Source organism: Pteropus alecto, unplaced genomic scaffold (genome assembly GCF_000325575.1).
Source record: "Pteropus alecto unplaced genomic scaffold, ASM32557v1 scaffold20, whole genome shotgun sequence".
Lineage (NCBI taxonomy): Eukaryota > Metazoa > Chordata > Mammalia > Chiroptera > Pteropodidae > Pteropus > Pteropus alecto.
The window spans coordinates 14,437,265-14,463,366 of NW_006436298.1; the positions used below are offsets into that span (position 1 = coordinate 14,437,265).

The 26,102-nt window shown below is 33.4% G+C and overlaps 1 protein-coding gene across 2 annotated transcripts in view; it reads right to left on the minus strand.

Moving 5' to 3' along the window:
- The window catches only part of SSBP2 (single stranded DNA binding protein 2), a 251,578-nt gene that overhangs the window by 166,392 nt on the left and 59,084 nt on the right, over positions 1-26,102 (minus strand). For both annotated transcript variants that reach the window (XM_006913192.3, XM_006913191.3), the window contains exons 2-3: positions 15,318-15,390; positions 7,126-7,187 (exon numbers count right to left, since the gene is read on the minus strand). In XM_006913192.3, the coding sequence (XP_006913254.1) occupies positions 7,126-7,187; positions 15,318-15,390 (135 nt within the window). The remainder of the gene's footprint in view (positions 1-7,125; positions 7,188-15,317; positions 15,391-26,102) is intronic.

Here is a 26,102-nt window from a genome sequence, read left to right on the forward strand (position 1 = left end):
TGTAAATAATTATTTACATACATATAATTAATATTTATCTTAGAATACTAACATTGGTCCACTGCTATTTTTAAGTTTCCCCTTTATGGATTTAATGGGAGGTCAAAGGTTTACAAGATGGAGATAAGGGATAATAAAACAAGTTAGTAAAATAGGATAACTTTATATGTAGCATCTCTAACAATCCTACATTACCTATACATTATTTCCTTGAATAAAAGTAAAGAACTATATCCTTTTAAAGACATTTACCCAAGGGAGAAATACACAGTTCTACAATGATAGTTACAGACATAATACTCCATTCTCATAATAGACAGAACAACCAAGAAGAAGATAAGCAAAGAAATAGAGGGCTTAAACAGCACAATAAATCAACTGCATCTAATGGATACATACAGAACACTCTATCCAACAACAATAATACACACATTCTCAAGTGCACATGGAACATTTTCCAGGACAGACCATATGTTAGGGCACAAATTAAGTCTCAATAGATTTTAAAAGATAGATATTATACAAAGTATCTTCTCCAACTACATGAGATGAAGTTAGAAATCAATAACAGAAGGAAAACTGAAAAATTCACAAATTCGCAGAAATTAAACAACATACTTTCAATGGATCTAAGAAAAAAATCACAGAGGAAATTAGAAAATGCTTAGAGATAAAATAAAAATACAACATACCAAAACATATGGGTAGCAGCAAAAACAGTGCTGAGGGAAATTTAAAGCTATAAATGCTTACATTAAAAAACAAGGAACATCTTAAATCAACAACCTAACTTTAAAATTTAAGAAATTGGAAAAGAAAAACAAATTAAACCCACAGCTAGCAGAAGGAAGTAATAAAGATGAGTAGAGATAAATGAAATAGAGAATAAAAAACAACAGAAAAATATTAATGAAAATAAAAGTTGGTTCTTTGAAAAAATCAAAAACTTCAAACCTTTAGCTAGATGGACTAAAAACAAACAAACAAAAAGACTCAAATTACTAAAGACTCCACCAAAAAAATTATTAGAACTAATAAATGAATTCAGTAAAGTTGAAGAATACAGATTCTCTATACAAAAATCTGTTTAGTTTCTACACACTAACAACAATCAGAAAGAGAAATTAAGAAACAATTCCATTTACAATTGCATCAAAAAGAATAAAATACCTAGGAATAAATTTAACCATGGAGGTGAAAGATCTATACACTGAAAACTATAAGACACTGATGAAAGAAACTGAAGAAGACACAAATGGAAAGCTATCTCATGCCACACGTTAGAAGAATTAATGTTGTTAAAATGTCCATAATACTCAAAGCAATTAGAGATTCAACGCAATCTCTATCAAAATTCCAATGGTATTTTTTTTTACAGGAAAAACAACCCTAAAATTTGGATGGAACCACAAAAGACCCTGAATAGCCAAAGCAATCTTGAGAAAAAAGAACAAAGCTGGAGGCAAGTCTTGATTTCGAACTGTGTTACAAAGTCTACAGTGATCAAGACAGAAACTTTTTTCTCTACAACCTGAGATGCTGATGATTAAGAATCTTTTCAATTCCTTTAATCCCTATATCTACTAAACTTGAAACCAAAATATTATCCTTGATATGTGGTGAATTCATCATCATGAATAATGCTTTAGATTTACACAGTCTTTTTATTCTTAAGCAAAAACAAGTGAAAATTTGGTATTTTACAAATGAAAATGACAGAGAAACAAAACTAGCAAAGTATTACAATCTTTGCTCTTGTATTATTTCTTATTAAAATTTTCCCCACATAAATCAAAGGAAAACAAAGGATTCCCAAATTGAGGATTCTCATCCAAATACTGATTTCCTTCTATCCTGAGGATGTGAGTTGAAATGACTAAGCTAGCTGTCAATACCTCTAGGGAACCTAGAAAGCAAAAGGATTGTCTGAGTAGTCTGCAAGGGTGAACAAACAGGCCAGATGTGTCCCGGAAGATGGGATGCAAACATAACTATATAACCTTTATGCCATTGGCCAGGTCTAGGACTATCTGAAAATAAAAATTAAAAGGAGAAAAACAATCTTTGAGGAAAGCATCTTTTTCTGAAGAGCAAGCCCTGTTATTATAAGAACAAGTCTGAATAACTAAAGAAGTTACTTCTCTTTGGCTCCATTATCAATGAACATTAGTTATTCACAAACCATGTTAAAGAATATTATCAATTCAGAAGACTAAGGAGGGTTTTACATGAAATGTACATGTACCTGCTCATCACCTTTGAACCTCCATATACACATACCTGGCTTATTCCTTAGTATTACTTATACTTTTTAAAATGCAAGCATTAATTTTCTATTTCTATTATAAAATTTTCACGATACTCCTGGATTAGTGATAAATTCATATTTTAAGTATCAAAATAGCTTACATTTAATAAATACGTGCTAAATTCAAGCATCATATACTAAGCACTACATATTTAGTATTTAATCCTATTACTGTTCCCGTTTTATGGATGAGGGAAATGAGGCTTAGGAAGGTTAAATAATTTACCTACAGGTCACACAGTTAAGTTAGCGGCAGAGCGGGACTTGAACTTTTTAATTCTTCCATTATTATGTCTCTAATGTGAGTATGGTATTGAGTTCTTATTTCAAGATGCTTTATGCTGGTTATGACAGGTTTATACAGCTCTGTTAGTCTGAGCAGCATCGGCTATTATAAGAATGTGGTAGATACCTGGCCCATATAAGACAGCAAACACTTTGTTATCCTGCCTCTGACCTTTGTACTCTATCTCATTTCCTGAGTATCCTATGGCAACTACCCCTTCATGCTACCAGCAGCTGCCAGTGATCCATGTATGTCTCAATATAGACTAGACTCAATATAGACTAGACTCAAGTGAGTTTCTAAAAGCACAAATCTAAGAGTTGTCTCTTCTGAGTCCCATTTATATCGACTTAGTCTGGAATTAATCACTCATGATGCTCAAAAAGGAACTGTAATTAATGGTCTTATTAACAGTGGGCCACTAAATTCTGCTCGGTGTTTAAGAAATAATATCTGTTGCAGAGACAAGCCCTGGTCGCAATTCAGGAAACTGCAGTTGTAATTCTAAATTTGACTCTGAGCAAATAGTTTTGTTTCTTAGTTTCTTTATGTGATAAGAGAAATATCTGCTTTGTATTTTACAGGCTTTTGTACAGGTATATGCAAAAGTATTTTTAGAAGAAGTGTAAAAGTACTAAAAAATATTCTAGGAAAGTCTCATATAGGTAGTTTGTCCAGAAAAAAAAAAGTTTTCTTATTAACTGAGTAACATTTGCTTCAATTTCCTTTTTAATTATTTGCATTTAGTGAAAGATTCCATCAGTTTTTTACAATGTCTTCTCCCCAGTAGATTTTCCCCTGTACCCACATTCCTTTCCTCTTCTCCCGGACACATTTCGCTTTTTCTCCACAGTCTGACCATCTCTGCTCTTTGCTTTCTCTCTTGCTAACACTTTTAATTCTCTTCTCACTATGGTTAAACTCCTATCTTAGTTGTTGCCTACATTGTCTTATATTATTGTTTAGTTTAACTTAATTCAAATAAATAGTTAGCTACGAAATGCCTATTACAGTCAACATATACAAGATGAGTAAGAAACATCCTGCCAAATATAAATATCATACCATTCTAGTGAGCCAGTTGACTAATTTCAATGCTGTTATTTTCACATGCAATATTTGACCTTCTACTCCCAGGTGAAAGAAACTGATTTCTCATAATAATCTTAGTTACTGATTTATTTTCTCCGTAATGTTATATATATTTAATTTCAGGATATAGATACATTGGCCCACAGTTTTTCCAAAAGGTATTTTATATATATAATATTAAATTTAAAAAAAGATATAGTTTCTGCCATTAAAACTTTAAATATAAAGTTTTTCAAAGTGTATATTTTTAAATTATACAAATTGAAAAGAACATTAATTTCAGAGGAAAGAAGTTTCCTGGCATTTCTATTTCTGAAAGTCATGGAAGAGTTGAGAACTTTTATTAAAGTGCACAAACAAGCAATAAGTTTTCAAAGGAGATTTGATCAACATCAAGGCAATGAACACAGGAGGCTTGGGAAAGCCTACAGCAACAGGCATCGTGCAAACGGAAAGGAAAAAAAAATTATGATAATGGAAGTCACATCAGAAATAAGGAAAAACAGTTCCAGAAAGTGAAATCACAAACCCTATCCCTTACTTAAGGCAGAAGTTCCCCTCCTCCTTTCCAGGGCCTTTGCCTCCCCCCTCTCCTGTGCTTTATTGCATTTTTGTGCATGTGTATTTCTCTTCATACATCTTCATCCTCTCCCAAACGCTCCCCCCTTCCACCTAAAACTATATACATGATCAAATCTATTCTATTTTTAAAACACGAATGTTAGGTCCTGCTCTATTGTTAATCCTAAAACTACCACACATGCTGCCACACGTTTCAGCTACTCTCAGTAACCCTCTAGCTGTACAAATGAATTATAACAGCCTTCTAAATTTCACTTTCACGATTCCACTGAAATTGTTCTCAAGACCACCAAAGTTCACCTTCCCAATTCAGAAAAATCTTTGGGTCTTTTTATTTACACTTGCTTTAGAATTTAATCTCTCCTTTAAATGCCTTTCCTGGTTCCCATACATTATTCTCTCCTGATTATTCTCCTCCAATTATTTTCCTTTGAGGCTCCTCTTCATCCACCCACACTTAAATGTTGACTTTCCCCAGAGTTCCAACCCTAGGCCCTGCTCTTATGTTTTACACTCTTCGCCAACAGTATGGTCAATGCTGATAACTCCCAAGCGATATGGACCTGTCTCAGAGATACAGACCTAGATCTCTCACTTTGTATAGGGCATCTCTATCTGAATGTCACATAGGAATCCCAAAATTTAGCCTATGCAAGCTAAATCATGGTCTTTTCTCCAAAGCCTGTTGCTCTCTTTATATTCCCTCACTCAGTCAATGGCATCATTGTTCATCCCACCATCCAAATGTAACACCTGAGAACTATTCACCTCCAAAACTCCTTCACCTCCAAACTATTCTACCCAGTGTTCATTATCTGGGATCCATCACCTAATCACCTTTCAAATGGAAAATTACAACTGCCATGTAAACATGCTTCTATTCTCAACTCTCTTCAATCCATCTCTGTGGGTTGATACCAAGTGAGTATCTAAAAGCACAAATCTAACATGTTACGTACCCTGTTTAAAATCTTTGAGCTTTAGTCCAAACCCTTGATGTACTCCTGGACTTCATAATATGGCCTCTGCCTTTGTCTCTAGCCTTATATTCTATCGCTTCACAGTACTGCACCTACGATTCAACTGGTCCAAGCTATCTGTCATTCCTTAAATGCATGATCATCCCTTTCAAGACTTCATACTAACTATTCCTCCTTCTCCAAATACCCTTCTTTCACTCAACTTTCAGCTCAACTCAGATTCACTTTCTCTATGCAGGCTTTCGTAATTCTCCCAAGCCGATGTGAGTATTCCTCCTGTATTGCTATTATAACCAGTACATAGCTTGGTTATAATACTATTAATTGTGTTTAAGAGCTGCACATTCTGATAGCTGAGTCAAAGATATCTAAAGTCTGACAGAAGGAAAAATCTGAAGTATTCACTGAGTTATTACCATCTATAGTATAAAAACAGGTTAAATTCATGGGAAAGGGAGTAGAAGTGAAATAGGTGAAAAAAAATAGACTTCTATAATGGAAAACTTAAAATCCTCACTTTGTTAGCTCACTAATCCAATAGAAACAGACTTCTAAAATGGTTTCTTATGCCACTTTGTAGACCTAATTGGAAACATAGAAAATAAAAAGGTGTCGACAGGCAAGAAGACTCAATTACATTCAACAAACAGTTAAGTATTTGCAGTCTAAATCTAGATATCATAGGTATATACTATATAAAATGAAAAACTGACTTTTATAATATTATACATTACAAGAGATTGATCTCAAACCCCAGGAAAACAGCACAATGATAGGGCTTAACTGCAATAAACCGTTGTTCCAAATACAGAAACAACCCTGAAGCAAAGGACTGCACCTGCTCCTGCTAGACATATGTGAGACAAACAAGGGAAACCCATAACCACAACTGACCAAGTGCGGTTCCATTCACCATGGAGCTTCTAGTAAGGCATGTTTTCAGGAGAGAGATGTAAAAAGATGATGGCATTAAATAACGTACCAAGGAAACCACATGCATGGCACTAGAAGGGAGCTTTTGCTTCTTATATATAAGATGCTGAGAGATGAGTATATGAGACTGAACAGGAAATGCTTCTAATTAAAGAAATGAAAAGCGGGGGTTGGCTTGTCATGCAAATACCTGGACTACCAATTGCTGCTGCAGAAAAGTCGCATACCTAGGCATACAGATGCCACAATGAAATATGTAAGTTATGATATCAACTAGGCCTTCGACATTACTGACAATCTTTTTGTGTGTTTCTAGTCAGTTTTATCTCTTAATCTACATAGAATTATTTCAAACTTTTTTGGACTATTCTTCACTAAAAGTTCACCACCACTACCACCTTCAGAATTCTTAGGTTTAGATGAGAAGTCATGAGAATACGGCCCTCTTGATGGAATTAATGCCCTTTTAAAAAGAGATACCAAAGAGCTAGTCAGCTAGTGCACACCTGAGCCTCACTCCTCTCTCTGCTATATAAGGGCACAGTAAAAAGGCAACCATCTACAAGTCAGGAAGAGAGTTCTCATCAGAAACAGACCACACTGGCAGCTTGATCTTGGATTTTCTCACAATTCTCCAGAACTGTGAGAAAATAAATTACTGTTGTTTAAGCCATCTGGTATTTTATTATGGCACCCCAAGTTGACTAATATAGAATCATACTTACAGTTGGAGAGTTCATGTACTAGTCCTAATTCCTACTTGATTCATTAGTAATATCTTTAAGTTAAAGAACACTAATGCTGGTTTTAAGTTTTTTTGTTAAGTGCTGCCTTTAAAAAAATAATTGTAGGAAATGAAAAAGAATAAAAAAGAAGTATGAAATCATAAACAGATAAGTACGGGCCTACTAAAATCTAGTAAAAATAAAATAAAAGATACTTACCACCACCAAGAATGTAAGAATCCTGGTGGTTCCCCCAATGTGATGTTTTTTTCCCATCTTATCTAAAATGAATAAAAGAGATATTAAATACTTGCCTAATAACATTTTTCCCTATACATATTACAGAGCAGTATTTTTCCATTTAAAATATTAAGGTACTATATTTGATTTTAATCATTTTCATATTATTCTTTACTCGTTTTCAAGTACTCATTTTACATAGTGATTTGTTGACTGTTTATGAGAGAAGATGCCACCATTATTTTACTGAATTTGCTTCCCACTATGCCGGAATTTCAAAAGGTATTTCAGAATCTTTAGATATTTCAGGATCTTAAGGCACATCAAAATCAACATTATTAACAATATTAAAATTAGTTATCATCACTAACCCAGAAATTTGCAAGAGATTGGGTTTAAGATTTACAGACCCTAAACTATGTCTTAAAGATTGACTTTTTGAAAAAGTTCCTGATTTGAGGGGGTGAGAGTAAGAAAGTATATGTCTTCCATAAAATAAGAGTTTAAAAAAGATGGTAATATTAACTTTCCAATTGTTTACATTTCAGATGAGTTGGAGTTCACTGTACTAAAAACCTAACATGAGGTCACTATCTCTTCAAAATTAAAAGTCTTGACTAAATACTATTTACAAATTAAATTTAGAAATTGGAAAGCTGGGTGGGTATTTATACAGTGGGGCTTTTTAAAGCACTGGGTAGCAGTAAACATGAAAGATAAAAATCTTTGCCTTCAGAGATTACACTTTACTGGGGAAGATGGACCATAAACAAACAAACAAAAAACAAAGAGATTGTATTTGTATTCAAAGTAGGAGGTGATAAATGCTATGCAGGAAAACAAAGCAGTGAAGTAGGATAAGGAAAGCAGAAAACAATAAGAAGTGAGTTATAATTTTAACTATGGTGAAACAGATTCGAAAACAAATAATCTATATGTATAAGTATATGCTTTAGTTTTTAGTTTAAATAATTAAAAATGATTTAATACCCAATCAACAAAATATGCCCATAGGCCGTTAACACTACTAGGAAGTAAGTAACTATAATTATAGATTTCAAAATAATTGAAGGACTCCTTTCACTACTATGGAAGAAGTTAGGACTTTTTATCTCGAAAGGATTTTTTTTAAGTTTTATAATAAAAAGTCAGAAAATGGCCCTAAATTTAAAGGAAAATAAAAACAAAACTCTTTAAGGAAGAGATGGAAAAACTTAACTGCAATTAAAATCACTGAAACTAGCTGTATTTTTTTAGAATTCTTAAGAATGCAAAATGTAAACCAGTGGGAACCTAGAAGCAGACAAGTAATTTGCTCTCAAAAAAACAAAGAGAAATTCTTTAAAGATCAGAAAATTATATATGTGATAGCCATTTTTCAAAAGAGCTAAAAGGAGAAGTTCTAGGAATTCATGAACTTGAATTTACAGACTAAATATGAACAACAAACTAGAACATGTTCCATATACGTAAGATCCTAACTTTCACTCTCCTATGCAGCAACACAGATGATTTTTATATCTATGCTACCTTTTACCTGATAATTTCTGTTGACTGATATTGTATTTTCTTAGTTCATGAAAAAATAAGAAATACTACTTAATGAGTCTTAGGAGGAATAAAAACTCTTATGTCCTACTAAAGTTATAATTTAATCAAAAACCTGTCTCATTTTTCAATTTTTTCTTGTATCATTTTTTTCACTAATTGATGTCTTCTTGAAAAGGCTGTCAAAGCAGGCAGTACTATTCTCAGTTATAAGGAGAATGTGAGATGACTTATGGAAGAGTTAAAGTGGCATGACTAGGTCTCAATACCAGATGTGCCGGAGGTAGGATTAGACTCACAGTCTAATATGAGTCCCACTACACCACATCTCCTTCCTGCACTTACGCAATGTCCACAACCAGTCATCGGTGCTTCAGGAGATAAAATACTCTAGGTAAATACCTACATGACTTATATTTGATATGGTCTTTTATCAGAGAAAGTCTGAAGGTAACACATTTGTGTTTTAAACAGTAGTATTATTTATTACTCCTCAGAGAAACTCAAAACACTTCACATAACATCATCTTTTTCATTGTCATAATATTCTTTACTATATAGCGAGTGAAGCTCATCTTTTTCATTTTAAATTGCAAGTCTGTGGCAGCAGTAGCTGAAACTTTGGTCCATTGTTCTCAAGTTAACATAAAGTCATCCTTTTATAGTTAACGAACAAACAATTAAATCCTTTAAGTGTTTCCAAAGAAGAGGAGATTCGACACAGCAGTATGTTTCCATAGTAAAGAGCATTTTTTATCTCCAAACTAATTACTACTCTAGACGTTACTTGTTTAGAGAAAGTATGAAATGATCAGGAAAACGGAACCCTGATCTACAGAAAACTAAGGCATATTCATTGAGCACTGTTAGAAACAATCTGAAGAATATTCACAGACAGTGAATGTAGAATGAATTTGGCATATACTATAGAACAGTGTGTAATCATTAAAAAGAATAAGATATATCTACATAGAAAAAGGGCCATGCTATATTATTTTTTCAAGTTGGAGATTTGGAAGGCTGGAGAACAGTATACGTGAATATAAAAACTTTTCTATTTTTTAAAAAAGTGTGCATCTATATGCATGCATTTGGGCATATTCATGTTGATGAAATCACAATGAACTTATAACTATGATCTCTAGAAAAGGGTAACGGAGAAATTTCTTTTTAAAATCATATTCATCTACGTAGTTTAATTTTTTTAGCTAATATACATTAATGATAGATAGGGTTGAGGAATGGCCAGAAAATGTCTCTAAATGTCAACAGTCATTTTAGAAACAATTCTGCTACTTATGAAGAAGCAATTTCTCTTGTTCTGAGTTTCATGGGCTTTAGGCTTGTTAAGGTGTTTTAGTGGCATCTATGAAAACAATTTGTCTCACATTCCAGCCCCAATGTGTCCTGGGGCTTTTTGCTGTTTAATCATCCACCTTCCTTTCCCCATTTGCCCACTAAAAGCTGTATTCTCCTGTAACTTTCATGTAAGTCTCAAGGCCCATTCCCACTGCTTTTTTGCATCTGAGAGTCTTATTTGTAATTATGCTGTGTCTCTATCATATGTTCTAGTGTTTTCAGCATTTCTATATAAATGCAGAACCAAACATTGAATCATGAACAATAGGTATACCATAAGGGGTAAGATATGCCATATGCTTTATAAATGATAATTACGAATTACAAATACATATACTATCTGATATAGTAATTTCTCTAGGAATCAGTCATGTGTCTAAAATGTGTGTGTGTATGTGTGTGTGTGTGTGTATAAAACAACTTACATTGAAGCGTTGCTTGTAATTGCAAAAGACTGGAAATGTTCATAAGTAGGGGGCTGGGTGAAATATATTATGGTACATTTCATAGAATAAAATACCCTATAACCATAAACAGGCAATTATAAAGTTTCATAAACTAATATAAAAGGGTTGAAATTAAACAAGCAAAACAAAAAATCAAAGCACAGAACAATGTGTATAATAAACTAACATTAGTGTAAACAAAGAAAAAAGTGATAAACATACGCACGTGCACACATGAACATATACACACACATCTGCTTAACTTTTCATCATTATTTGCTTCCGGCAAGGTATGCTGGTCATTATCTCTCAGCCCCACACCCATCCTTCTATACTCCATTCTACACTTGGTGCTGGGATTCTGAAAATTACATTCCTGGGCTTCTTGCCAGCTGGTTTCCTGTTAAGTCCTACCATCAGGAGACACTAGCAGGAGACCAAAAGGCAAGAGGAAGAAGAGAAGCTTCCTGGCCCTAGCTCCAAAAGTGAAGCAGTTGCTGGCTGCTGCAGCAATAGCAGCAATAGCAAGAGTGGGACAATTCTGGATGTCAGCAGCACCTTTCTGGAGGTGCTAGCCTTGTTAATGTGGGACCTCTTTGGATGATTCAGACCCCCTTTAATAGCATCTCCAACAGCACAGTAGTAGGTTTGAAGCTTATAACTTCAAACTTTTCAGAGTATTCTGAAATCCTTTCTTACTTTTTGAGAATTGAAAAAATAATAATAATATCATAAAAGGATAAAGCTAGTTCCTTTTGTTAAAAAAAGAACTTGCATACCTATGTATATGTTTGTTCTTAGGCAAAATTCCTCAGACTTCTAGTCTGGATATAACCTACTATTCCCACAATTTTTAAAAATCTTCCATGTATAGAAGTGTGAGTGCATCTATACACTAAACTAAATATTAAAAAAAAAAAATAGTAAAAATTTTTTACACTTCAATTCAAAAAATTAAAGCAAATAGATGTATAACTGGAAGAAAAATCTGACTGCACTTTGAAGAGAATAACCCAAAACTTGTGCTGTTCAACATGGTACTCTCTAAACACATGTGGCTCTTTAAATTCAATGTAATGTTCCTTAACTGCAATAGCCACTTTTCAAGTGTTCAAGAGTCACATGTGACTAGAGGAGAACTTATTAGATAGAACAGATTAGAGATAATTTCCATAACCACAGAAAGTTTTATTATTTAATAGTGCTTCTTTACTTTAGAAGGAAGGTAGACGTCCTCTTAAAGAGGAATATCTTTTATTAGAAAAGCTCGTTGATGAATCCTTTCTATTTTTGTTTTTATTTTTTGGCCCAGAAAGGCAGAGGCCCCCTAGGAATGGTTAGAAACTAGAGAACAAATACTTAATATTCTACATAATAAAATGATAAGAATTTAGGAAGTTGCTGACTGTCTCTCAGAAAGAAGTACTTTTTTTGGCAGGGGCGAGGTGGGGGTTGGTATCTGAGAGGTTTCAGGAAGGGAGATAATGGGAGAGGTTGTGAGGAACCAACAAGATGAAAGGCAAACAGAGCCCCCAGGCAAACACCTAGTGAGAAATTCCCTGTGGCAGGGAGACCAAAGAACTTAAGGACAGTTGTGTCTAACATTCGAGTTAATGTTGTTGTCTGTACTGTGCAACACTTATATTCTTTAGTTTTCTCCCAACCTTCAGTAAGAACCTTTTATACACAAGAGACATGAGTTAGTGGAGCCGTGGGGCTATAAACAAAACAGAAAACTTCAGGCAAAGGAAAAGAATCAGGAGAAGCAGTGGGGCTGTAATACTTAGCAGGAGCAAGAAATTACAGCAAAAGAACCCCAAGCCCCTCTCCCCATAGGAAGGCCCGGAAATATCATAGAAGACTTGAGACAACCTATAACCGTAGGGATTGGAGCTAGAGCCATTTTGATAGAAAAACTAATCCCAAAGGGTAGGAAGAATGTGGCCATCCAAATGACAGGCCCTTGGAGCACACACATAAAATTAGGATATGTATTTATACCTGTAACTCTAAAGAAAAAAACTGCATAAGATAGAAAAGAATTGGCTAAGAATGTTAAAATTAACTTTGAACACTTGCTACATGCCAGGTCCCTCTAAGCACTTTGTATCTATGAACTCATTTAAACCTTAGAAGAACTTTAAAGTGTTATGATTATCATTTTTTCAGAATTAAGAAAACTGAGTAAGTAAATAAGATGTACAACATAACCCAAATCCAGAAGTCTGGCCCCAAAGCCTCTGCTATTTTCCACTACATTATATTGCCTCCAAATTAAAGTTCAAGAAACCAGTTAGAAAATTATTATTTTCTCTCTTCATATAGATGAACTATAAATAGAGAGAACAGAATTTTGGCATCTATTGTGCTCAATAATTTAGCATTCCTAATAAAATCCAAAGAAGCAATCTGTTAGATGTTTTTAAGCTTCTATTTATTTCTGGCTAATCTATTGACTAATTTATAGCAAATAGGGGCTAGTAATATTATATAAACAATGTAAAAATTTTAAGATGGGAAAAAAAATCGAGATCTCTGCAATACTCTAGTTCTTAATTTTATTTGTTAAGGACACCAAGTCATTCCCTATAGTCAACCTTACATTTGTTAGGTAACGAGCATGTATTTTCACAGCGCCACTCAGAGTTTGACAAGTTACAAAGTGAAGAATAGTTCTGGGAATCACATACACTCATCTCCAGAGCCCAGAAAAGCTGTTTCTTCTTGGTAACAATAGTTTGTTCTCAGCTTAAGAAATTCCTTTCACAAAATTGAACCAGACTGATAATTCAGAGAAATCCTGTTTTGAATCCCAAATGCGAATGTAGAAAATAAATCATGGTAAATATTTGTAAATCTCTTCTGAAATTAATTTCATTTCTACCAAATAGCCCTAGAAATTTTGTATATCCATTTCCATTGAGCTCAAGTCATATTAGTACAGTACATAGTTATCTGCTAAATCCACATGACTCACTTGAGTCCAACTATCTGAACTTCCTTATATAAGCTAGCAACAGTTTTCTTTTTTGATAAAGTTTAATAATCACTGTATCTGAAATCTCATAATGTTGGCAAGAAAATACAGTCTTGGGAACCTCTGAGGATTCAGCAAATTAAGCCAATTAAAATGGTCCTCAATCTAAGGAAAGAGATCTTAGTAAACCCTTTCATCGTTTTATCAAGTTTTCAACTGCATTAAAATAAAATTAGAAAGCTGGCTTTAGTTTCTTTTAAATACACTATACGTTGGCAGTGATTAATAATACAAATATTAAGAGCGTCCTTGCGATCTCAATAACTTCCTCTGTACTATCACAATGAATGTGACTTAGAAGGGTCACAAACTGTCTTCTAATTAATGACTTAATGAGATATAAATACACTAAACTTGTTTTGATTTGAATTAAGTTTGAAATTTTTATTATACTGAATACATTACATCTATGGTAAAACAACTGGCATGTGTTTTGAGCAAATCTCTCAACCTTTAATTGCAAATAGGGCCTAATAGTTCGCATATACTAATTAATTGATACAAGATGGGGGGGACTATGTGTGTTTGTTTATTTGTGTGTTTGTTTGGGGAGCAAGCGAATCTCAAGAAGGGCACTTTGGTCAAGAAGTTGCCTATTGTGTCCCAGATCAGGGATGGGCCAAACTAGTGAGATCATTCCAGACAACATGATTTTGAGCAGCACTGTCTCATAGAAACATAAACATGAGCCACAAATGAGAGCTGCATATACAATTTAAAATTTTCTAGTAGCCACATTAAGAAAGAAAAAAGGGTAAAATTAATTTTAGCAATAAATTTTTATTTTACCCAATATATCCAAAATATTATCATTTCAAAGGATGATCAAAAATTTTAGATTATTGATAGTTTATATTATTTTGTTCACACTACATCTTCAAAATCCAGTGTGTACTTCATACTTACAGCACCTCTGATTTGGATTAGTCATATTTCAAGGCTCAAATAGTCAAATAGTCACGTGGCTAGTGGCTTTTGTCACAGATAGCAGAGATATAGAGAGAAAAGTAGGGGGTTTGAAATTAACATAGACCTAAGTTTGAATTCTAATTCCATAATTCACTAAGCTCTGTGACCATGAGCCAGTTATATAACCTCTGTGAGTCCTGTTGTTCTCATCAGTATAACAGGAATAATACCATCTACCTTGCTAATTTATTATAAGAATCAGAGATAATACATATAAAACACCCTGGCACATTAAATGCCTGGCATGTAACAGAACTAAATAAAATCTTACTCAACCTCATTATTTAAATTGGAGAAGAAAAAGTACCATTGTGAGAAAGTTCAAATTTAAAGTTTAAATATACGTGAAGGAGAAAAACAGGAAGACAAACAAGAACTTAAAGTAAGATTATTAAAATGTTTTCTAACTGAAATCGTCACTATTACTAAATAAAAAGCATATTTTCCAAAACTGTGAATAATGCCAAAATAGGATATTGCTGAAACTAGAGACATGGTAGTATTTGTCTTTTTTTAAAGCAAATTTGCTTTCTTGAATACTGTTGTCAAAGCTAATATTAGCTTCCACTTCTAAGGAGGAAAAACGGCTGGAAAGTTCAATAGGAGGTTATTGGCACAGAAGTAGCATTCTGGAATACTAAAAATGCTTACAAATAATTTACAAAAAGACTATATTATGGATACTGATAACTGAGCATTTGCTATATAATATACAAAAAATTCGATTTCTTTTAAATAATTGTTACAGTATATTTTTCATTTGCTTATATATAAGATATCAAAATACAACGCAGAAAATACTTAAAACATACCTCTGATAAAAATGTTTGGGCCGATTTCTGAGCTCCTACATGGAGCAGATATTCATATACGTAGAGTGCTAACCTGGAAAATGAATAAAATATTTATTGAGAAGAGGAATATTTAAAGCTAATTCTTTAAATAATATACATACCTTTACATTACAAAAATATTTTATTCACTTAACAGTGACAGAATATCAACTCTTCCCATATCCTTTCAAATGTGAGTGTGAGTGTGTGTGTGTGTGTGTGTGCATATATATGGCGCATCCCCATACTACTACCTATATATATCTATCTATAGAGAGAGAGAGAGAAAAATAATTTAAACTAATTAAAATAGCACACAAAGAACATATATATGGCGCATCCCCATACTACTACTATATATATCTATCTATAGAGAGAGAGAGAGAGAGAAATAATTTAAACTAATTAAAATAGCACACAAAGAAAAAGACAAATACTTATTTTCTTGGTAAGAAACATCTAAATACAGATTTTGTCTTGGATCATCTCACCGTAACCTCATTTCCTTTGTTATACATAATATAATTAATAATTTATAACCAAACAATAATCCTTTTAACCTATTTTAAGGTACAATTATTACCTTTCATTATTAGTAAAATAAGTTATTGGACCTTTCCAACAACTTTATGTCCTTCAATCTCTCTGGTGAATGTTAATGTAAACTTTAGCTGTTTGCATATCCATATGTTAAAACAGGTGTTGAATGTCCATTTTAATATCTCTCCTTATTCTTTAGGTTTGATTGTTAAACTAACAATATTTTACTGTATAAGGCATTCAAATTAACAGCAAATCACAATATTAAGCAAGCTATAAAGACATCAGATCATATCAAGCATTTGGGTGCTTACAGTTTAAAGGTCGACACAAAATAACAAATTTATCAGTCATATACAGAATATTAAGTACCCAGTATATACTTATACTACTCTCATTATCTTATGGATTCAGAATTTTTAAGCCTACACCATGTGGCTCAATTTCAGTTGAGCTGTTAACAAATAGTATTCATAAACCCAAATTAGTCTGAGGCAGTATTTTTAATGATATCTTGGACCAATGCCCAGATAGCTCACAACAGTTCAGTTTCTGCTACACTATATTTACCAATATTGAGCCAGGTTTACAGTAAACAAAACAATGTAACAATAACCACAATTCTGTATAGCTACACAGCTTCTCTTGCCAAGTGAATTTTTGATTGTTAAAGATTGATGGTATTTGCAAAAATGAATATTTTCTTTGTTTTCATGAAAACATATGCATTTATCATGAAAAGAGAAAGTCTGCAAAAATCTAGTTACTCTGTCCATTTGATTCTTTCCCCATTCGTAAAGTGCCAAACACTTAAAATGAGAATTATTCTGAGAATTATATTAAACAGCATGGGAGAGAAGACATTTGTTTAAGTTTCTCATAGATGAAAAGCATGCTATTGACAGTGAGTCTATGTATGTAATTTAGAAATATCTCCTAACCTCAAGTTGAATGGCACTACCTAGGTTTGTGCTTCTCAACTCTTTTCCTACCCTAATTAATGCATGTGAGGAATATGAAATGCTCCTTTTGGTAGCAGGATGTCCCTGTGGAAGTGTGGCTCATCCCCATACTACAACATATGGGATACAGGAATTGGAATACTCCTATAGTTTCGAACAAAAAAATAAATCCTACTGGTGATTCTAATCACGCATTCTTCAAATACACATATCCCACACACCCTGTCCCTCCGCTAACCACTCCCAATCCTTTCGCATGATTCACTGACCATGATGGCAAATTTCATCTTGAAAAAGCAGAATATTTGTCTATTTTTCCTGGAGAGACTGTGAAGCTTCAAAACCGCCTGCCAGTGGCAGTGTCGCCCTACTGCCTACCACAGAAGAAACACAGCCTCAGGTACTTCCCTGTAGCTTGTAAAATCTTGGGCCTAAAGCCAAATCAGTGGTGCAGGCTAGATAAGAATTCCAGGCCTAACTCAAAGGCTGAACAATAAGGATGTCCCACCAAGCGCGGGGAAGTTGGAAGTGAGAGGCAGAGTATAGCGGAGGCACTGTGGAGGGCCTGCCAGGAAGAAAACAGACTCCAGTGCAGTAAAGGCCAGAACACAACTGTTGCTATGTTCTTGCAATAAACATCATTCCTTAAAGTTAAGCAAATCACTTCCTTGTAATCTCTTCTTTACAACTATTAAAGGGGCTCATATATTTCTTCTATGTTTTCCCCAATTAATTAGGTAACAAAAAGGGTATCTCTTTAATAGTAGAATTAAAAGCAACAATCTCCATTCTTTCTGTGGGTCTAAGACAATGATTCTAAAAAAAAATGTATTGGAAGGGACACAGAATCATTTGGAGGAAAGGATTTCAAACTACATAACCAGAGATTTGGAAGCATCTTCCAAAGGGTATGCCTGTCCTCCTACCCTTAGAATCTGTAATAGCACATCATTCCCCACAGCGTGATAAAGTGGGATACAGATAAGAAAAATCTAGCTATGATGCCACCTTATAGATCCACATTCTGTAACCTTCCTTAAACAAAATTAATGCTTCCCAGGCAATCAGGATCTGTGCTCTAGAAAGAGTGGTAGCACTGCATGGGTGAACAGTTAATTAACTCTACTGCCATGATGCCTCCGTAACACATCACCAACAAATCTCCAATATTTTAACAATGACCTGTGTATGTAAGATTCTCTGAACCTATCTCTTTAGCCCTATCCTCTCTACCAAGCTTCAAACTTGCTTCTCCAAATTACTGTTTGAAGTTTCTAACAAGATATTTCTCTCCTAAATCGACCACATCCAAAGTTAAATATACCTCCTCCATCTCTTTACAGTACCTGTGCTCACCTTGAATGAAACACTATTTCTGAGTCTCAAGTTTCCTCATTTGTAAAATGGGAAGAATGCTACTTTCCCTGAGTGATGTTGAAAGTCTTAAGAGTACAATAAATAGTAACAACTCATAATTTCAGCTCATTCTCTCACAGCCAGTAATATGTTACCATGTCATGTATAGAGTCTAATGCCACAATCTCTCCTGCATTTGCCATTCCGTTCATATCCTCCTTCCCACTCCTGAGAAACCAAGAGGAGCTACAGCAATAACAAAAGTATTTGCTCTACCTTCTGTTACAGACATTGTATATTTCCCATTTGCTCCCCACAATAGAGGCATTAGGGCCAGAATAAGATCTCCAGAAGGTTCTGGGGCAGTGGTGGTGGTGGCGGGGGGAACCCTGCAATAAAAGATACTGTTTTAACACAAGTGGTTTCTCGGGGAGTAGGGGATGAAATTTGTCCATCCATGCAGGTAAATAAATCATAGCATGATCCCTTACCCAGTGACACGAGATCATTAAACACATGATGACAACATTTTATTTAGGTCTGATTTCTACCAAACGGTGAAAATTTAAAGATAAATATTAAATACACAATGCTTTAACCTGTATATATTATCATATTAACATTTTCTTTTTCCTTTTTAGGATCCTTAAAGAAATATAACTATTTTTGATGAAGTACATTTTATCTATTCAACTGGTAGAAACATTAATAATGATAATCAGTAACAGATGAAGTCCAAAAAGTAATAATGGGGCAGAAAAACTAAATAAAGCAATAGAACCAGTATGGCCTAGTTAGAGTTGGGGCAAACATCCTGTGCCTCCTGCAGGAGCCTAAGGGCAGCTCTTGTTATGGCACTGTCCTCTAATTAATCATCATAATGGTAGCTTTGTGTCTCCAGTAGAAGATGAAACTTTGTCATGCAGACTATGCAAAAATCTAAGATATTCAGCAATATTAAACCTCTGGTATATTTTCTGCAAACACTTTTTCCCAGTTTACTATCTGACTTAATTTTAGTCAGGTTTTGTTGTTTTGTTTTATTTTGTTTTGCTTTCCTGGGGGGGAGGTGAGGGAGAGACATTAGACACTTTTGATGTTTAAATATAGAAATAACTAATATGAAAAGAAAAATACTAAATCCTTATAGATAAATGGGCAGAGATAAAAACAAACATCACAACTAATTTTAAAAACAAGGAAAATGTTAAACATCACTAGGAATTATAGAAACACATTAAAGAAAGAATGGGATTTTAATTCTCACCTAAAAATACATAATGTATAAGGAAATGGATATGCAAACACTGCTAATGGCAATAAATGGTATAAGTCTTTTCAAAACTAATTTGGCAATTAGTATACATCAAGAACTTTGAAAAAAATTTTCACCCATCTTGATCCAATAATTCCATTACTGGGAATCTAATCTAAAAAAAATTATCCTAAATATAGAAATGAATAATGCACAAAGATTTTTTACCAAAGAATATGAACAATTACAAAATAATTAAAAGGAAACTGGCTCTTTTAGTAAAATATTTTATATGCTAATTTCATGCTTAAAAAATATAATTCAGAATTTAGATATCCTATCCTCATTCAATAAGCACTTAAGTGATTTCTTTCTGCCTAATTCTTGAACTTTAAAATGTGAAGAAATGTCATTAACCATACCACCGACTAAAGTTATTTCAAAATTATCTGGTGAAAATGACAAAATTACAAAAACATAAATATTATCATTCACATTTACAAGCTTGTGAATAGGTGTCATCTAACAGTACTAGGATAGATTAAGTATTTAATTAATAAGGCATCTACCACAGATATTGTCACTTAAGAGGCTAATAACCGTAAATTCTCAACTATCCTTGTAAATTAAGGGACTTTACATTCTGGGAAAAGGGTAAAGACCTTACTTCATTCAATTCTTTCTATAATCTAGCTATCCTTCCTCTGAAAGAAATGGTAGCAAATAAGGAACTATGGGCAAGATATTAAAACAGATGTTTTCTAAGACAGTATTGTTAATTTGCATACAAGTTTTCCAAGATACACATAAATAAAGGGTGAATACTACCTATAGTTCACAGCTAATTCCTAACCCTATTTCTACATACATATATATGTACATGTCAGTATCTATGTGTGTGTGTATAATACATTTATATAAAACAAGTCTTATTTCACAAGAATTAGGTAATAAAAATGGCCTAATTTTTAAAATCTGAATCTACAGAATATTTACAGCAGATATGACTGTTAATATCATATGACAGATTTTTTAATCTTGTGAACAAGTTTCATCGAGTTTCCTTTACATTACACATGCTAGTTATAACATATGATTTAATATTTTTAAAACTTTTCAGTAATATGTACTATAATGTGTGCCACTTGTGAATAAGATGAAATTATGCCTCACAATATTCCTGTGAGGTAGACAGAGTTATGAACTATGCATAAACATCCTTAGGTATGTATCTATATAATAAAAGTCCAGTTACCAATAAATGGCCATGTCTGTCAGCCTGATTGTAAGATTCTGGATCTAGTTTTCACACTTAGATCTGTCCATTACCTATTAAAGAACCTGTCTTTTGCAAGCTATCTCTTTTTTAAATTGTGGTATATTGACATACAACATTATATTAGTTTCAAGTGGACCACATGATTCAGTATTCATATATATTGTGAAATGATCACTACAATACATCTAGTTAACATCTATCACCATATATGGTTACAGAATATTTGTATTCTTGTAATGAGAGCTTAAGATGTACTTTCTTAGCAACTTTCCAATATGCAATACAGTGTTAACTACAGTCACCATGCTGTACATCACATCCCTGTGACCTATTTATTTTGTAACTGGAAGTTTTTAACTTGTGATTCCCTTCACCTATATCAAACTCCTTGAGGACCTTCGCCTGTTTCCCCTACACCCCTCCATCCACCTCTGGCAACCACCAGTCTGTTCTCTGTATCTATGAGGTAAGCTATCTTTTTAATATTACAAAAAGACGTAGTATTGAAATTGAAAAGCAAGAGAAAGTAGCTATTCAATATGGGAAAACATACATCCATCCTAAACTTCAGTGATGAAAACTGATTTTGTTAACATTTTGTCATCTTCTTATATTTATCAAGGAAAAAGAAAAAAATATTCAAATAAACATAAAGCCTTCCAATTAATAGACTCCCATTTGCAATTTTAAAATTCTTTTTTGTTAATTCACTATATGTGCAAAAGTGGAGGGAAGACAGGGTAAGATAATAAAAAACAGCTGTTCCTAATTTCTCTTGAAATTAAACTATTATAATCCACTTTATCACTCTTGTTTATATCTCCAGCACCTGAAATACTAAGTACCCAATAGATATTTTTTAATGAATGAATGACTCTCTTAGATCAGGCATAAAGCACTTACAGAATCCTTTTGTTTCTTCTAATCTAAGCATTCAAAGGACAAGTGTAAGATATCCCTTATTTTAGATGGCCATTAGTATCCTCTCACTATCCTTAAGATTCGGACTTTCAATCTAAAATTATACTGTTTAACATAGACATTGCCAAAACAGTTTCTTCACAATGACTCCTAATCCCTACATAAAGAGGGCAATTTTTAAAAAATACATTAGTCCATTCAGTTGTGGGTGATAGATTTTTGTTGTTTTAGCTGTTATCTTAAACAACACAAATCCTCAAAAGACACTAACCTCTCTTTCTCTCTTTAACTCAAGATTAGGGAATGAACCATAAAAAGATGGTAGAGGGCTAGGAGACTTTTAGAAAGAATGGTCTGTCTAGCCGTTTCCATTTACTACTGGTGAGTAGTACGTACCTAAAATCCTGCATCCAAAATCCACTCCCCACTTTCTGTCCTTAAATCCTAATGTCAGTGACCAGAGAAACCTCAGATATAGAGAATTTAGAACAGATTAAGTTCTCCTAATGGTCTTTAAGAGTCATGTTGGCTCTAGGAAAGAGATCTCTCTTATTCCTGAGCCACTATGTAATTTCAGTGTTGACTCCTCAGTGTCCAAATGTAACTCCTTGGTGATAAAACGCCAATAGTTAGCTGGATCACAGCTAGCTAACAAGTAGCAAGGAGCTTTTGGCAGCCACTGAGAGGCTGCTTATAAAACTGTAAGTAGTTATTAGCAGTGAAACTAGATCAGCCTGATCAAATTTTCAACAGAGCTTACAACCTGGTGCTAAGGAGGTGTAAAAAAATTAGAAATCTGTTTCTGACACTGTCTTTAAAGTTCTTCATGAAAAGTAAAGCTAAAAACCAGATACAGAGTGTCAAAAATGTGTCTCTGCAACAGCATAATAATACTAATACCCAGCCTGTGTTCTAAACACACTGAAAACATTTAATTTTAGTATATTCTCAATATTAGTTTTAGAGAAATAGATACCTGATATACACACAATATTGAAGATACTAAACTGGACATTAAATATTCTAGGGCAGGGATAATTGCATCAGTTAAGATAGACAGGGCTAGGAATGAAATTTCTTTTAACAGTTAGATGAATAACTGGTCATGAAACAATACTATTTTTGCTAATGTTTCACTGGTGTCCTAAATATTATAGATGAATAATGTTATCAGTATGAAATCGAATTAAATGATTTGATATGCTTAGAAATAGAAGTATTTGCCTTATACCGACAGACAAGTTCACAATTAAAATGACTACTATCAATTTTGGGGAGATAAAAAGGACTAAGATATAAAAAAAATGAGAATTAATAAAAAAAACTAATCAACAGTTTGTAGAAATATAGTTATTCATAGAATTTAGTAAAATTTTCCATCCAATCTTCTAGCTAAGCTGTATACACTGGAAATATAGTACTGAGTACACTGGACTATAGCACTTACTCCACTTCAATCCACCTCAAAGACTATACTTCATACTCAGACTCCATTTGCCTATGGAATCATGATATACACAGTTAAAGTCTTAGTCTTTACTTTCTGTTTGTATTAACCTTACAGAGAGTAGATTTTCCTTCATATCCATCCACCCAGAACAGTAGTAGCTTCTTAATACTTAAGAAGTATTGTTTTAACATCAACATTAACAGCAAACAACAGACTTTCACTTAAGCTATGCCAGAGGTGGAGGCATAAGTGGGGCTGAACTTGCCATCTGGCTATAAACAACAAGAAAACTGAATATAATATATGTAACAACTGTTTCAGACACTGGGCAACAGGCAGTGCGGGCCTGTACTACCTGAGAAAGGGGAAACAAACTATATTGAGTCCTATCATCATCCTAGTTTTCTGCCTCAAGGCACATTCTGGAACACTGCGTGGTGAGGGAGAAACGTAATTACAAGACAATGGTCTCTGGAGTTAAGGAGATCAAGAGACCAAATCCGGGGAAGGTTAAGGCAGCTTGAATTTGTGGGTGGAGGAAGCTACACAGAAAAAAAGCTCCAACTATCTGCATAGGAGTCCCTTTGTACGTGCATAGGGTGAAACTCCACCAGGTCAGGCAAAGGGCTCACATAGGGCTGGGAAGACACAGTGGGTATCAAGATTTAACTAAGATATAATTACCATTGATAGAAATTTCCTAAGAGTTAAATGCAAATCAAAAAACACAATGCATCAATTCTCCGCTACCCTACAGATTCAGACTAAAGACAGAAGTTACACAGACGTTGAAAACTATTTTTCCAACAAATTTTCTATCAGTTTTATAACAGAATTACTATTTCTTCCTGCATTCACATATGAATAGCAAAAGCACAATAACTCTGATTAAATATTCTTAAGTCACTTAAAAATGATTAAGATATGAGATTTTATCCAGCCTAATTATCTTCAACTAAAGCAAATTTTCCTTTTTTTAAAAAAAGGAGGAAAACTAAGCATAATGGTAAAGTGTCATATTTACTTTTGGAATTAACCATGTTAAATTTACGTTCTAGTTCATAAACAATTAATATCACATATCTTATTATTCAATTTCAGTTATTTTTAACTAGTTCATTACTTAAATATCCTTTCCTTCACTTAATTGCATAAGAGCACTTCCACCAGAAAACAGGCAAATAAAGCATAAGGGTTTAATAAACTAATAAGTCAAATGACATTAAATCTTTTTACAGGAGAATCTTGGCATGTCCATTTGAAAATAGTATCTTTAATGAAAGTCTTGTTAACCTTTGTTATATTTATTCAAGATTCTCAACATTTGTACAGGAAATTTAAAGGTAGAAAAGAAAATTATAATTGCAAATTATTTCCCAAAGGAGTAACAGGAGTAATTTTAGCTAAATAAAAAGTGATCTTAAATAAGAATTTTGAAACTTTAAAAATATATATATATAAATATAAATTTTAAAAAAGAAAAATAAAAGGTAAAATATACAAAGAGATTTATATAAGGATTTTCATGACAGTTTTTCTAATAGCAAAAAAAAAAAAAAAAAGGAAATAACTTATAAGTCCAAGTCTATGGAATTCATTATAGTACACCATTTGCATATGTGTGTACACAAAAAGCATAAAATAATGGAAGTACATAGAATACAATGTTAAATAATTACAATGAACACTGGCAACACCAAATGCTGGTGAGGATGTGAGCAACAGAAACTCTCATTGCTAGTGAGAATGCAAAAGGGTACAGCCACTTTGGAAGACAGTTTGGCAGTGTTTTACAAAGCTAAACATACTCTTACCATAAAATCCAGAAATCATGCTTGTTGGTATTTACCCAAAGTAACTGAAGACTATGTCCACACAAAACCCTGCACATGGATGTTTATAATAGTTTTATCCATAATGGCCAAAACTTAGAAGCAACCAAGAGGTCCTTCAGCAGGTAAATGGATAAACTGGTATATTCAGATAATGGAATATTATTCAGCATTAAAACCAAAGAGCTATCAACCCATGAAAAGACATGGAGCAACCTTAAATGCATATTATTAAGAGAAGCTAATCTGACAAGACTGAATGATTCTAACTATACGACATACTGGAAAAGGCAAGACATACAGTAAAGGATCAGTGGTTCCCAGGAGTAGGGCAGCAGTGGGGAGTTAGGAGGGATGAATAGGTGGAGCACAGAGGATTTTTAGAGCAATAAAATTACTCTGATATTACAATGTGAATACGTGTCATATATCTACCTAAACTCATAGAATGTACAACAGTGAACCCTAATGTAAACAATGGACTTTGGGTGATAATGTATCAATGTAGGTTCATCAATTGTAATAACTGTACCACTCTGGTGGGGAATGTGGATAATGGAGGGGTCTATGTATGTGTGGGGGTAGGGGGTATCTGGGAACTCTGTACCTTCCACTCAATTTTGCTATGAACCTAAAACTGCTCTTTAAATACATACATACATACACACACACACACACACACACACACACACACACACACACATATATATGCATACACATATATATGTGTGTATATATATATATATATGAATATATATCCACATATATATATGGGGTGATTACAATAAATAATGGAGCTTCTTCCTTCTCTATATTGTTCTATATTTTGCAAATTTTCTATAATGAGAAAAATTATTTTTAAACTTAGTCATGAGTTTGTATCTTCTCCCCCAAGCTTATTGTAAATTATCTACAATGTAACATTTTCCTCAAGTACAGATGAACAGTAATCGTTTACTCTAATAATAAAGTATTTCAATATACTATAACCAAGAAGACATCTTTCTAAATAATGCAAACTACATATCCCAAAAAAATAAGATGAGTGGAAAATGCTTAAAAGTAGTCTAATGTATTTCTTCTGACTACTAAGCACAAAAAAATAACTTATTCAGAACTTCTTCCTGGCTTTATCATTCTTATTTTTCTTAATTCTTCTCATTTTCTTT